The sequence below is a fragment of the Paroedura picta genome, chromosome 7 (genome assembly GCF_049243985.1).
Source record: "Paroedura picta isolate Pp20150507F chromosome 7, Ppicta_v3.0, whole genome shotgun sequence".
Classification (NCBI taxonomy): Eukaryota; Metazoa; Chordata; class Lepidosauria; order Squamata; family Gekkonidae; genus Paroedura; species Paroedura picta.
The window spans coordinates 95,286,086-95,298,408 of record NC_135375.1 but is presented as its reverse complement, the minus strand read 5'-3'; the positions used below and the strand labels follow the sequence as shown (position 1 = coordinate 95,298,408).

The 12,323-nt window shown below is 42.3% G+C and overlaps 1 protein-coding gene across 1 annotated transcript; it reads left to right on the top strand.

Annotated features, from left to right (window-relative positions):
- The first annotated feature begins 4,168 nt into the window (after positions 1-4,168).
- MYL5 (myosin light chain 5) lies at positions 4,169-10,814 on the top strand. The gene is made up of 7 exons (XM_077345467.1): positions 4,169-4,300; positions 4,558-4,665; positions 6,010-6,085; positions 6,483-6,587; positions 7,633-7,711; positions 9,033-9,081; positions 10,620-10,814. Exons 1-7 carry the CDS (start codon positions 4,298-4,300, stop codon positions 10,716-10,718), a joined length of 519 nt encoding a protein of 172 aa, XP_077201582.1. The 5' UTR covers positions 4,169-4,297; the 3' UTR covers positions 10,719-10,814.
- The last annotated feature ends 1,509 nt before the right edge of the window (positions 10,815-12,323 follow it).

The window sequence follows — 12,323 nt, the reverse complement described above, 5'->3', positions numbered from 1 at the left end:
GAGGAGAAGGAGTCTGTCTGCGCCTGCGCAATGAAGAGTTTCGGCTGGCTAAAAGGGCAAATGCGGACGCCAGCCCTGCACTGGGATTGTCTGGTTTTGCAGTTCATCTTTAGGTGGCAGCGATGGAGAAAGTGGCTGCTTTGGAGGGTGGACTCTCTAGCATTACACTTCGCCGAGGTCCTTTCTCACCCCAAATCCCACCCATTCCTGGCTCTAGCCCCAAAGGCTCCAGGTAGTTCCCAATCCAGAGCTGGCAACCCTACAGTCAACCCTGGGCCAGAACTAGGAATGCCAGCCTCCAGGTGGGACTAGGGATCCTCCGATTTTACAGTTCATCTCCAGGCGACAGAGATCTGTCCCCCTGGATAAAAGGGCTGCTTTGGAGGGTGGTCTCCGTAACATAAGACTCCATTGAGATCTCTCCCCCCAAACTCTCAGCTTTACCCCTAAAGTAGGTATTTTCCAACCCACAGCTGGCGACCCTACAGGCAACCCTGGGCCAGAATTAGGAATGCCAGCCTCCACGTGGGACCTGGAGGTCCCCTTGCATTATAGCTCATCTCCAGACTAAAGAGATCGGTCCCCCTGCAATCCTGTGCAGAGTTGTTCCATTGAAATGAATGGGATTAGAACTGGAGTAAGTCTGCATGATACTGTATTGTTAGCTATGCTATGAGGGAACACTCCTTCAATTTGCAGATGGCACCAAATTGGGAGCAGTAGTGAACACCCCAGAAGATAGGGATAGAGTTCAACAAGATCTGAACATGCTGGAAAAGTGAACAAATGAGAGTAAGATGCAATTCAATAAGGATAAGTGCAGAGTTCTACGCCTGGGTTACAAAACTGAGAAGCATGCATACTGGATGGGAGATGCAGTTCTGGGTAGCAGTTTGTGTGAACAAAATCTTGGGGTACTTGTGGACTGTAAGCTAAATATGAGCAAATAGTGTGATGTGGCATTGAAAAACATGAATGCAGTCTTGGGCTGTATCAACGGAGGCATCACATCAAAATTGCAAGATATAGTCCTGCTGCATACTCTATTGGTCAGAGCACATGTGGATTACCTTGTGCAGTTTTGGTGGCCTCGCTTCCAAAAAGATGTGGACAAATTGAGAGGGTGCAGAGGAGAGTGACAAGGATGATCCGGGGTCTGGTGACCAAACCGTGTGAGGAAAGACTTGGGAATGTTCAGCCTGGAGAAGAGGTTGAGAGGGGACATGGTGGCTCTCTTGAAGTATTGGAAAGGTTGTCACTTGGAGGAGGGCAGAGAGTGGTTCCTGTCAGCAGCAGAGGATAAGGCTTACAGTAATGGCTTTAAACTACATGGAAAGCTACTGGCTACATATCAGGAAGAAAATTTGTCACAGTCAGTATCTCAGCAGTGGAATCAGCTGTCTAAGAAGATGGTGAGTTCCTCCTCACTGGCAGACTTTAAGTAGTGGCTAGACAGATATTTTTCATGGATGTTTTAGGCTGATCCTGCAGTGAGCAAAGGATTGGACTAAATGGCCTGTAGAACCCCTACCACCTCTATGATTCTATGCTTAAACCCTCATGAACATTAGTAACCCATGTGCAATCATATGCTGGACTGAGCTTTTTGAAGGAAGGGTGAGATTTAAAAATGTAATATTAAATAATTGTAAAAACATCTACAGTAAAATGACACAGATACTTCAAGTTGTAAGTGGAATCTAGAAGAGGTATAGAAAGGATGATTTGCAATTAATTTGTGGTTGCGGGGGGTCTTGGGGCCTCTGGATACGGGTTTTATGTAGGGATTTTATGTAGGGGTTTTATGTTATACACCGCTGTGAGTTTTTGAAATGTGGCGGGATATTTGTTGTTGTTGTTAGGTGCGAAGTCCGACCCATCGCGACCCCATGGACAATGATCCTCCAGGCCTTCCTGTCCTCTACCATTCCCCGGAGTCCATTTAAGTTTGCACCTACTGCTTCAGTTACTCCATCCAGCCACCTCATTCTCTGTGTGGCGGGATATAAGCCTAATAATAAATAAATACATAAATAAAACATTCCTACAAAGAACCAGCAATTGTGCATTGAAGTCTGGAAAGCTTATTGCTGTGACAAGAATAAGGCAACAAGAATTGCAGCAGTACCATCTGAATACTATCTGAGTGGTCTCATCTATAGTTTGAAAGGATTTCCTGTGTAGTACACATTTTTAGCTGAATGGAACTTGTCTCCGAAATTGGAGCCCAAAGAGCTATGGAATAGCAGATGCTAAAGATATACACCGTGCCTAGCCAAAGCCCAGAGAGAATATTAGAATACAGAATAATGAGTGAATATTATTAGCATGAACAGCTGCAGGCATGAGATATAAATGACAAGAAGCAACTGCGCAGGGACGTTGAAAGGGTAGAACTAATGAATATGTCTGAGGGCACATAATTATCTGACACAGGTTGCAATTTTGGTCCATTTGGAATAAATGTTTTTACCAGTGGTTGGGTTGTGTCCATAGCGAGCTACTGGAATTTTTTATAAAATTGGCTACTTTTTATAGAGAAAAGGTTGAACGAAGCATTCCACAGTGAGGTTTCCTGCTTAATGCAGCAATGCCGATTATAAAGTAATGCTTGGAAGACAAATTCACTTCACCCTGATCGAGGGTAGAGCTAATGAATATGCCAAAGGCAGCCTTTCTCAATTTTTTTACTGCTGAGAACCCTCTGAAACATTCTTCGGACTTCAAGAAACCTGAGAAGTGGAGTGATTGTGCGGAATATGGTTGGGAAGCATAGCTGTGTACATGCCCACCTTGGGCCCCTCCCCTTCACAACCCCTTCAGGCTTATCATTGGCCATTTAGGGAGGGGAGAATGGGTCAACATGATATATGGTCATATCACCCAATAAATGTTTAACAATTTTAAAAAAAATATCTAAACAATTCCCACCCATTTGGAAAACCCTTCCAGGCTGTCAAGAAACCCCAAGGTTTCACAAAACCCTCGTCTAAGGGCACATATTTAACTTTCAGACGTCACCCTTACTCAATCTGAAAATATAACCCATTAAAAATGAAAATCAGTGGATCAGTTAGCCCTTTTGTACAGGAAGCTGCCTTATATTGAGTGAGAGCTTGAATCAAGATCAATTTAGTATACTCTGGCAGTGGTTCTCCAGTGTCTCATGCAGAGGTCTTTTTAACTGGAGAAGCCAGGGATTGAACCTGGGTCCTGTTGCATGCAAAGCAAATGCTCTGCCATTAAACCATGCTCCCCAATCCCTGTGACATCTTTTGTAGCATCTAGACTTTGCAATAACAAACCGATCTTATGGGTATGTGTGTGCGCACGTGCGCAGACACACACACGTATGGAGAGAGAGAGGAGCATATAACGGGAAAGACAGTTTATGCACTAGAAGGGTCACATTTTAGGCCACCATCTACTGATTTTAATTGCTTGATACTTCAGATTACATTATGGTTACCCACTTGAATCAGTTTACATTTATTGTCCATCATATCTGCAAAGCCAGGTGGCTAATCATGAAATCTCCAGGTAGATTTCTTTTGAGCAGCCCCCAGCTGAAAGATTACTGCCATTCATGGAACTGCAAAATCCGATTTGTCCTCTGTGACTCAAATTGTGGCCACTGGGCTTTTAATGTGCATATTCTCTGAGACAGCCAAGGGGTTCCCATCTTGTAGGATTGCCAGACTTTTCTAGCATGTAGGTTTGATCCTAAAACTCCTTTCTGCTACATCAGGGGAGTTCCTTCTGCAAGATCATGAGCTGTTACCTACTAGAAGAAAATTGTAGGATCCGGCCCATTCATTTAGTGATTAAATTTTAGAATGTAAATGATAGTAATAAAGTATGTATCTCTGTATTTTTAACATGTAAGCCATCTCAAGCCCTATGGGAGAGAGGTGGTTTAATAATCTAATAATAATTCTGTCTTATGCAAAATAAAGAGCAACTTCAAAGTTTTAAAAGCACACTGGGTGATGATCTTCTAGCACTATGAATACTGTCACCATGCTCACTCATACATATCATGATTAGGGGCAAAAAGCTGGGTAGACAATTTCAAGTTCAAGCATCCCTCGCTTAGTCCCTGGGGAACAGAAGGTATCTTGTGGTGCTGACCATGTAAGGCGGAGAGCTTGTGAGCTCAGGGTTCTCAAGAAGTTTGAGATCTCCTTTGAGACATGCCAGCTGTAAAGACAAGACCCTCCCCTTCGTATAAGAGGCACTTCATGAGGATAGATTTCCAGAGAGACGGAGAGAGGCAGAGTAACACTTTCCAGGAAAGATGGTGAGTGCAAACTGTCCAGGGAGACGGGCCAGGCAATTTTCATTACCACATTCTTGTCTGGTGGTGTTTTGATGTGATACATTTCCTTTGGATAATCATTGTACGCCATGAAGACAGCGTGCCTTTCCCTCTAAAGAGAAAACATGGGCTTTCCATGATAGGGCCATATGAATGACCCAATATTGGAATATTGTAGACTGAACTCGTTGTGGGTATGTAAGATGTTTCTTGGTGGGTTCATATTGTCTTAATTTCAGGCCAGCAGAAAAACCAAGAAGAAGGAAGGTGGTGCTAAGCGTGCTGCAAGAGCTTCCTCCAACGTCTTCTCCAACTTTGAACAGACGCAGATTCAAGAATTTAAGGAAGTAAGGAAATGGCTCTTTTCCCAAAATGTAGAGGGGAAATTTTAGATTACAATGAGGGTCTGTTTCAGGTGGGTTGCCAGGTTAGTCTGTAGTAGATGAACAAAATTTGAGTCTGGTAGCCCTTTAAAGACCAACATTTCACAGGGTATTAGCTTTTGTGAGTCAAAGCTCCCTTATTAGATAAAGATCTGTTAGTCTGTTTCAGATACAAAATTGGTTGCATGTCCATAGCTGAAGTAACGAGCTTGTGACAGGGTTGTAGCAGAGGGCAATATTTTGTTAATAGGACTGAAGGCGGGACATAGGTAGGCGGCCTGTGACTTTCTCTGTAAAGTGGACAGGATCTCAAGACTCATCCAATGATGCTTGGTCAGTACATGTATTTGAAACTGGGACTTCAAAAAGCTTTGCTTTGCCTGGATTGTGCTTTTGTCCTGACAAATTTGAACTGGAATCTAGAGAATCATGAGAGAAGATGTTAAACTGGCTCGACCAGGGCCAGGGCCTTCTTGACCCTGGCCCCGGCCTGGTGGAACACTCTCCCGGGTGAGATCAGGGCCCTGTGGGACCAAGGACAGTTCTGCAGTGGCTGCAAGATAGAGCTGTTATGCCAGGCCTATGGTTGAGACTAGAGACAACACTAGAACTCTGCCCTCCCTGCCCAAAACACGTCTGCTCACACCAAGCTAGACTCCCTCTCCTTTCATCACCCCTCTGTGTTTACATCACTTCTCTATTTAAAAAGAGAGGTGGTGACTTAGGAAATTTGTTCTAATTTTATACTATAGGTTTATTTTAATGCTTATATGTAATGCTTAATATTTATATTGTACTATTATTGCCTATTTATATATTGTTACCTGCCCTGATCTTTCAGGGAAGAGCAGGTTATAAATGATTTATTATTATTACTATTATTATACATAATAATAATAAATTGACCATGCCAATAGTGTGGATTAATAATATTAATATTTTAAAATTTATAACCCACCCTTTCCCAAGGGCTCAGGGTGAGTAACAACATACAACAACATAAACCTTCAACACTAATTATAAACATTCAAATCATCATGATTCAGAATTAGATTAAAGCAGATATCCTAAGGCGCCTCCTCTTTTTCTAATGAGAGGGTCGATGTAAACACTGTGCCACCCCTGTTATTTGGTGTGGGTTACTCCCAGGAAAGTGTTCTTGGAATTGCAGTCGAAACTTAGTAAGATCAAAGTCTTATGATAAGTGCTGCTAAGATCAAAGTGAATGTGGCTAGAAATATTGTTGTGATCAGAAAGAGCTAGTTTTTTAAAAAACGTTTTAAGATTTTCATATAATATTTTCTCGAGGCTTTCACATTAATTGACCAGAACAGAGATGGCTTCATTGATAAAGAAGATTTAAAAGATACCTACGCTTCTCTAGGCAAGTACTATGAAATTATCATATCCTCTTTGAGCTCATTTGTTGTTCCTCTGCATTTTTCTTGTGCCTTTTTAATTTGAGCTTATTTAAATTCTGCACATTAGAAATATTCCCACTGTTCCTGTTCATATCATTAATTCACACAGCAAGAAGGAATGTGATCTAAATATTTATTTCATATTTTGCTATTGTGAATACAAATAGTTTAATCTCCCTGTATTCTTGATCACATAGTATTAGAAAGGAAATAAGAAAGCATGGGAAACTTCTGAAGGCCATACAATTCAATTTCACTTTTGTTTAAGGAGTAAGTTTTAGAGAAAGTGCCTGTTTAGGACAGATAAGTTAATTTTATATACATATTCCAATGGATAACTGAATTTCCTTTTGCTCTTAGGTAAAACAAATGTCAAGGATGATGAGTTAGAATCTATGCTTAAAGAAGCCACTGGACCGATTAATTTTACAATGTTTTTGAACCTGTTTGGGGAAAAGTTAAGCGGTAAGTCAACCTACATCTTTCCCTCTATAGCTTTGCAATGAAAAGGGCTAGAGACTTCCTTTAAAAAAATCATGAGATTGAGAATGCAGAACTAGTAGATAATGGCTATAGATTATAAGAATATTATTTCGTGACAGCCCAATTGCAACTGTTGATTTTTAGTTTTTAAAAAGTTCTCAAAAAGCCCATGGTGATCAGGAATAAAATAAAATAAATACAAATAAATAAAAGTTTATTTTTCTAACCTACTCTTCCTATGAGTCTCAGGGCAGGTAATGTCATTAAGTAAAATACAATTTTATATATTATAACACTATACAGTATAAAGTTAAAAACATCTTGCAGCTTTCCCCTTACATCTGCCAGTTAATTTGGGGGCAGAGAGAGCTTTCCTTCCTTGGATGAGTGGATCTAATCTTTGATGGTTCAGTAGGCATTTTCACAGGGGAGGCCAGCCATTAAGTCTAACAGGTGTTGAATTCCAGGTGTCAACCATATGCCTGGCAGAACAACTCTGTTTTACAGGCCATGCGGAGCTGACTAAGGTCCCCCAGGGTTCTGATCTCGGTAGGCAGAGCATTCCACCAGGTGTTGTATTTTTAACAATGCTGCTAGCTGCCCTAAGACGCAAGTGAGGGTGGGATATAAATGTTATAAATAAATAAATAAAACCCGTTCGAGTTTCTGTGTGGGCTATAGCTTAGCAACGTTGATGCATGTTTCCTTTGCTGTGGTTCCATTGCACTCCTTGCGAGGAAATAGGGCAGGATGTAAATATTTTAAATAGAACAGAGAGGTGAGTTGGATAATCAACCTGTTCCTTCATCCTGGCATTCATTCCAAGTCTACGTTCTGCTTAGAACTTTTGAGCCCTCCTAGGCCCTCAAAAATGTATAATCCTGCCAAGCAGTTCAGCAAAGCAAATTCTAGAAGGGAACAGCAACAACTACAAATGAACAACATCTCCAGCAGACGAACAAGGGACTTTGCACAGAAAACAGCATTCCTTGATCCAGCCTCACTTCCCTTCCCCTGTTTTCTCCAGGTACGGACACTGAAGAAACCATATTAAACGCGTTTAAAATGTTTGACCCAGAAGCGAAAGGAAACATTAACAAGGATTAGTAAGTATGAGCCACCCAAGCACAAGCCCAGATTTGGTTTGCGAGCTCGTAGTTGTTAAGCTTGGCTTCTGAGGGTCGCGAGAGTTATAGACATATCCTTGAACGTGCACCTGTCCCAAACACAAGCAGATAAGAGGTGAAGGTGTTGTGTTTAAAACTGTCCTCTGTCCTGGGTTTCATCAGAAGCCAAGGAGGGTTGTATTTTGATGGTTAGTATTTGGATGGAAGGCCACCAAGGAATACAAGGGTTGCAACACACAGGTAGGTCATGGCAAGCCACCTTTGAATGTCTCTTGCCTTGAAAGCCCCACAGGATCACTAGAAGTTAGTTTGACGGCAACCCCCGCCCCATACAATCTCAGATTAACACCTTCACTGATTATTATGTACCAGCCTTTCTCAACTTTTTGACCCTTGAGAAACCCCTGAAACATTTTTCTGCCTTCAAGAAACCCCAGAAGTGGTGCGATCATGCAGAATATGGTTGGGAAGTACAGCTTTAACACACCCACCCTGGGCCCCTCCCCTCCAGGCCCTCCAGGCGGTAGGCTAGGTCGACCTGACCTGACCATATCGCCTGATTTTTTTAAACAAACGTAAAAAATACATAAAGAATTAACTCCCACCCATTCAGGAAACCCTTCCAGGGCCATCAAGAAAGCCTGGCATATATATTTGATTTGTCTTCTACAGTTCTTTTTCGCTGACATTCCTGAAGTGGAAGAAAGTCAAGTACTTTTTCCCCATGTCACATACAAAAATAAGCCTTGGGCCCAGATTCCTACCTTACTATGATAGCTGATGTGATGTAATATTTCTGATGTGTGATCAGCGCCTATATCAAAGCAGTTGGGTATAGAAGCACTGCTCCCACCGGGTTCCCACTCTGCCTTCTTATGCATGTTCCACCTTTGCCTGCACTGCCTTAGGATGTGATTCCTCAAATCAAGTCACCGTGGGAATGCTGTTTGCATAAGCTGCATACTTGCTTCCCCATTGCTACATTAAAGGATTTAGCACTCAAATCAGGCCATGACAGGCCACGACAGAATCTAGGACACGGGTAGTCAACCTGTGGTCCTCCAGCAAATGCTGGCAGGGGCTCATGGGAATTGTAGTCCATGAACATCTGGAGGACCACAGGTTGACCACCCCTGGTCTAGGGGACTGCGTGGGGGATTGGTCTCTAACAGATGTGGGGGGTCCGAATTGCCCTGTACTGAATTAGGGCTACTTTTCACATGACACTTTAAAACAAGTATAAAACATGACACTTTTATACTAGTTATTAACCATCCCTTTCTCTCTGTTCCTGAAACAGTATCAAACGTTTAATGATGTCCCAGGGTGACAAGTTTTCTGCTGAAGAGGTTGGTCTACTCTCTTTCCATGATTCCTGATTGATCATTTAAGAGTGTAATTCTTTTTAGGACGCGCATGTTTCAAAAATAATCCCACACTTTGTAAATTGCCACCAAGATTGTGTTCTTCTGAAAACTGCTACAGCTTCTGGTTGTGACAGAGAGAGGGGCGTGGGTCTTTATTGCAACTCATGGCTTTCGTTGGATTTGAACTCTGGGGTTGAACCCCTTGGTTTCTGCAGTCCAAGATCCACAGTCTTTTCAAGCAAACTGTTGTGCCCAAAGAGCTCCCCACTCCCAACATCCCAGGAGTACATTTAGGAACTTGCCTTGCAACAAGTAAAATGTCAGCTGTTTTACTCTCCCCCCCCCCCCCGATGGAAGTGAGGGATTGAATTTGAGACCCGTGACAAGGAAATGAACCCAAGGCAACTCCATTCTATGTGCCTTAAAACTTTTAATCTTTGTATGCCCTGAATTCCTTAACTCTGCCCGAATTCTGCTAATGTCATAAATGCTCTCATTGTCTAGGAGATGTTACCTTCAGAATGTATGTGCCTCTTCAAGTAGGTTTAGTGCTGTAATCGATAAGATAAGCAAGTGCCTGGTGGTGTCAGTTCTGAGCCTAGACTCAGAGATAAGATATGGAGGTTAGAAGATGAAGACGTAAACCACAAACAGTTGCCCACCGTGAGTAATTGCCCATTATCTACAAGTCATCTCCGCTTGAGATCTTTCACATCATCTGCTCAGTTACTGTCTGATCCTTTTAACTGGTGACGCCAGGAACTGAACCTGGCACCACCTGCATGCAAAGCAGTTTTCGCGACACTAAGTTGGCACCCTTCCCATGGGCCATACAAGACACCACAACAAAAAGGAGAAAATATCCTGACCCAAGTCAAGAACCAATCCCCAAAAGGGTCAAAATAAGGAAAATGTGCTCAAGCCTCCGTAGGGAAAAACATGTTGTAAAATTAAATATTAACATTTATTAAAATTCAAAACCCAAGGCTTAAAATACAGCCTCATTAAAATCCAAGTGTGCATTCGTACTAATGCCACCACTGACCAGGTGCATTTCGGCATTGCTGCCTTTATCAATGGTCAGGCATAAATAAATAAAGCAGCATATAAATAAAATACAAGAACAACTATGTTAAATATACAGTTGGCTCCTTTACATACAGAGTTAACTGTGTAGGACACTAAGGACCTTAATTGATTCTATGGACCAGAAGGCCAGATAAATTTCTTGGAGGCCTCTTATGTTTCTAAAGCAGGCCCTGGTCCAGATGAGCAATTCCAGTGTCCAATGAGTGTCCTATAGGAGCCAGCCTTTCTCCAAAGTATGCTGAGGTCCATATGAGGCACCTCCAAGAACGAAAAGACAGAGGAATTACTTGAGTCTGACATTGGCTTTTTATTTGATAAGCTACAAACTGGTTCCCAGTCTTCAGTATTTTTTTGCTGTTGCCTTTTGTAATCTCCTGAAGCCCAGTTGCTCAACTATTCTCTTTGCTATGCTTTTTTTCTTTAATGTACAGATAGACCAGATGTTCCAAAGCTCTCCTATTGATGTAGCTGGAAACCTGGATTACAAAGCTCTCTGCTATACCATCACGCACGGAGAAGAAAAAGAGTAAATCTGACAAACTTTTGACTGTTGCATCAACATCTCTCTATCCGTGCATAAAGAACTAAAATAAAACCAGAGTTCATTTTTTTGCTTTTTCAAGAGGCACGAGCATTATGCGTCTTACTTTCAACATTTGCTGTGAGAGGAAATGCTGGTGTTAAAATTGATAGCAGTGGACTACCATGTTTTTAAAAGAGGTTGATTTTTTTTTTACCACTTCCTTCATGCCCAGCTGAAAGGTTACATGCATGAAACAGCTATATAGAAGGAAAAATCTTACTTAGAAGAAGAGCTGGTTCTTACATGCCTTTTTTCTCTACCCAAAGGGGTCTCAAAGCGGCTTACAGCTGGCTTCCCTTTCCTCTCCCCACAACAGACACCCTGTGAGGTGGGTGAGGCTGAAAGAGCCCTGATATTACTGCTCAGTCAGAACAGTTTTATCAGTGCTGTGGCGAGCCCAAGGTCACCCAGCTGGCTGCATGTGGGGGAGCACAGAATCAAACCTGGCTCGCCAGATTAGAAGTCTGCACTCCTAACCACTATACCAAGCTGGCTCTCTTAAATTGAAAGGACACTGTACTTATATCTTGAAGTTGCTTCTGAATAGCCTTTTGAAGGCCAAGCTGTAGCATTTTTTGTGACAGGCTTGTAGAATGAATAGGCTTCCTCCACCAATGATGATCAATATGGACTAGTGTGATCATTGCAGCTGGTCCATCAAGAGCTGTGTACCTGTATAAAGCTTAAGGTAACAAACACCTGGTGTTTCCTACCTCAGAATGGGTTTGTGTGGGTTTTTGGCATTTTCCTTGTTTGTTCCCCATGGGTCATTTCCTTTGCCATGGAGGGCTTACAAAAAAATGACTATTGTCATTTTATTATGGCAATCTACCAGGTTTTTGGCATTCCCAGCTTTTTAAAAGCCCTTTTCATTGTTGAGATATAAGGGGAAAGGCATATCTGCACAAGAGGGGATAGTTGTTTTTAAACCAGAAGCTGGGAATTCAGAGAACATCATAGACTGATGGTTATCGTGTTACACAGATATGCCCATTGCTGATTTAAAAGAAACAGAGCCCTCTGGCATCAGGCAGAAATGAAATGGCTACTATAGGGAACTGGCCCAGGGAGAATGGCACTGACATGGGCCAAACTCACAATATCTGGACTTTCCTGCTCACATGCTGCAATCTTCCCGAAACATCATCTCAAAGCAGATTTGGCAAAGATGGCAGAAAAGATGGGGCAAACTTGGGAGATGTGCTGAAGCACCCTGATGCTGTGGGGAAGTGTGTGTGTGGGGGGTGGGGGGAACACATATTTTGCAGCAGCATCCAAGCTGGAGGAAACAACTTGTGTATAAGAGAACCTGGATGCTCCAGTAGTTTTTTCTGTGAGCTCCTTTCCCCTCTGCATTCCCTGTTCATGCTCTGTTAAACCACATGGTTATGCCCACGTGGAAGAATTAGGCTGAGCATGTACCATCATTGGCCACTGAGCACTGAAGACTACCTTTTTCATTCAAGGGAACCCAATAAAATTAAATCTATTGTCCCTCTTTCCAAGGGAGTACTTTTGAAGCTGTTTCGTCTACGCTTCTGATTCCTTTGTC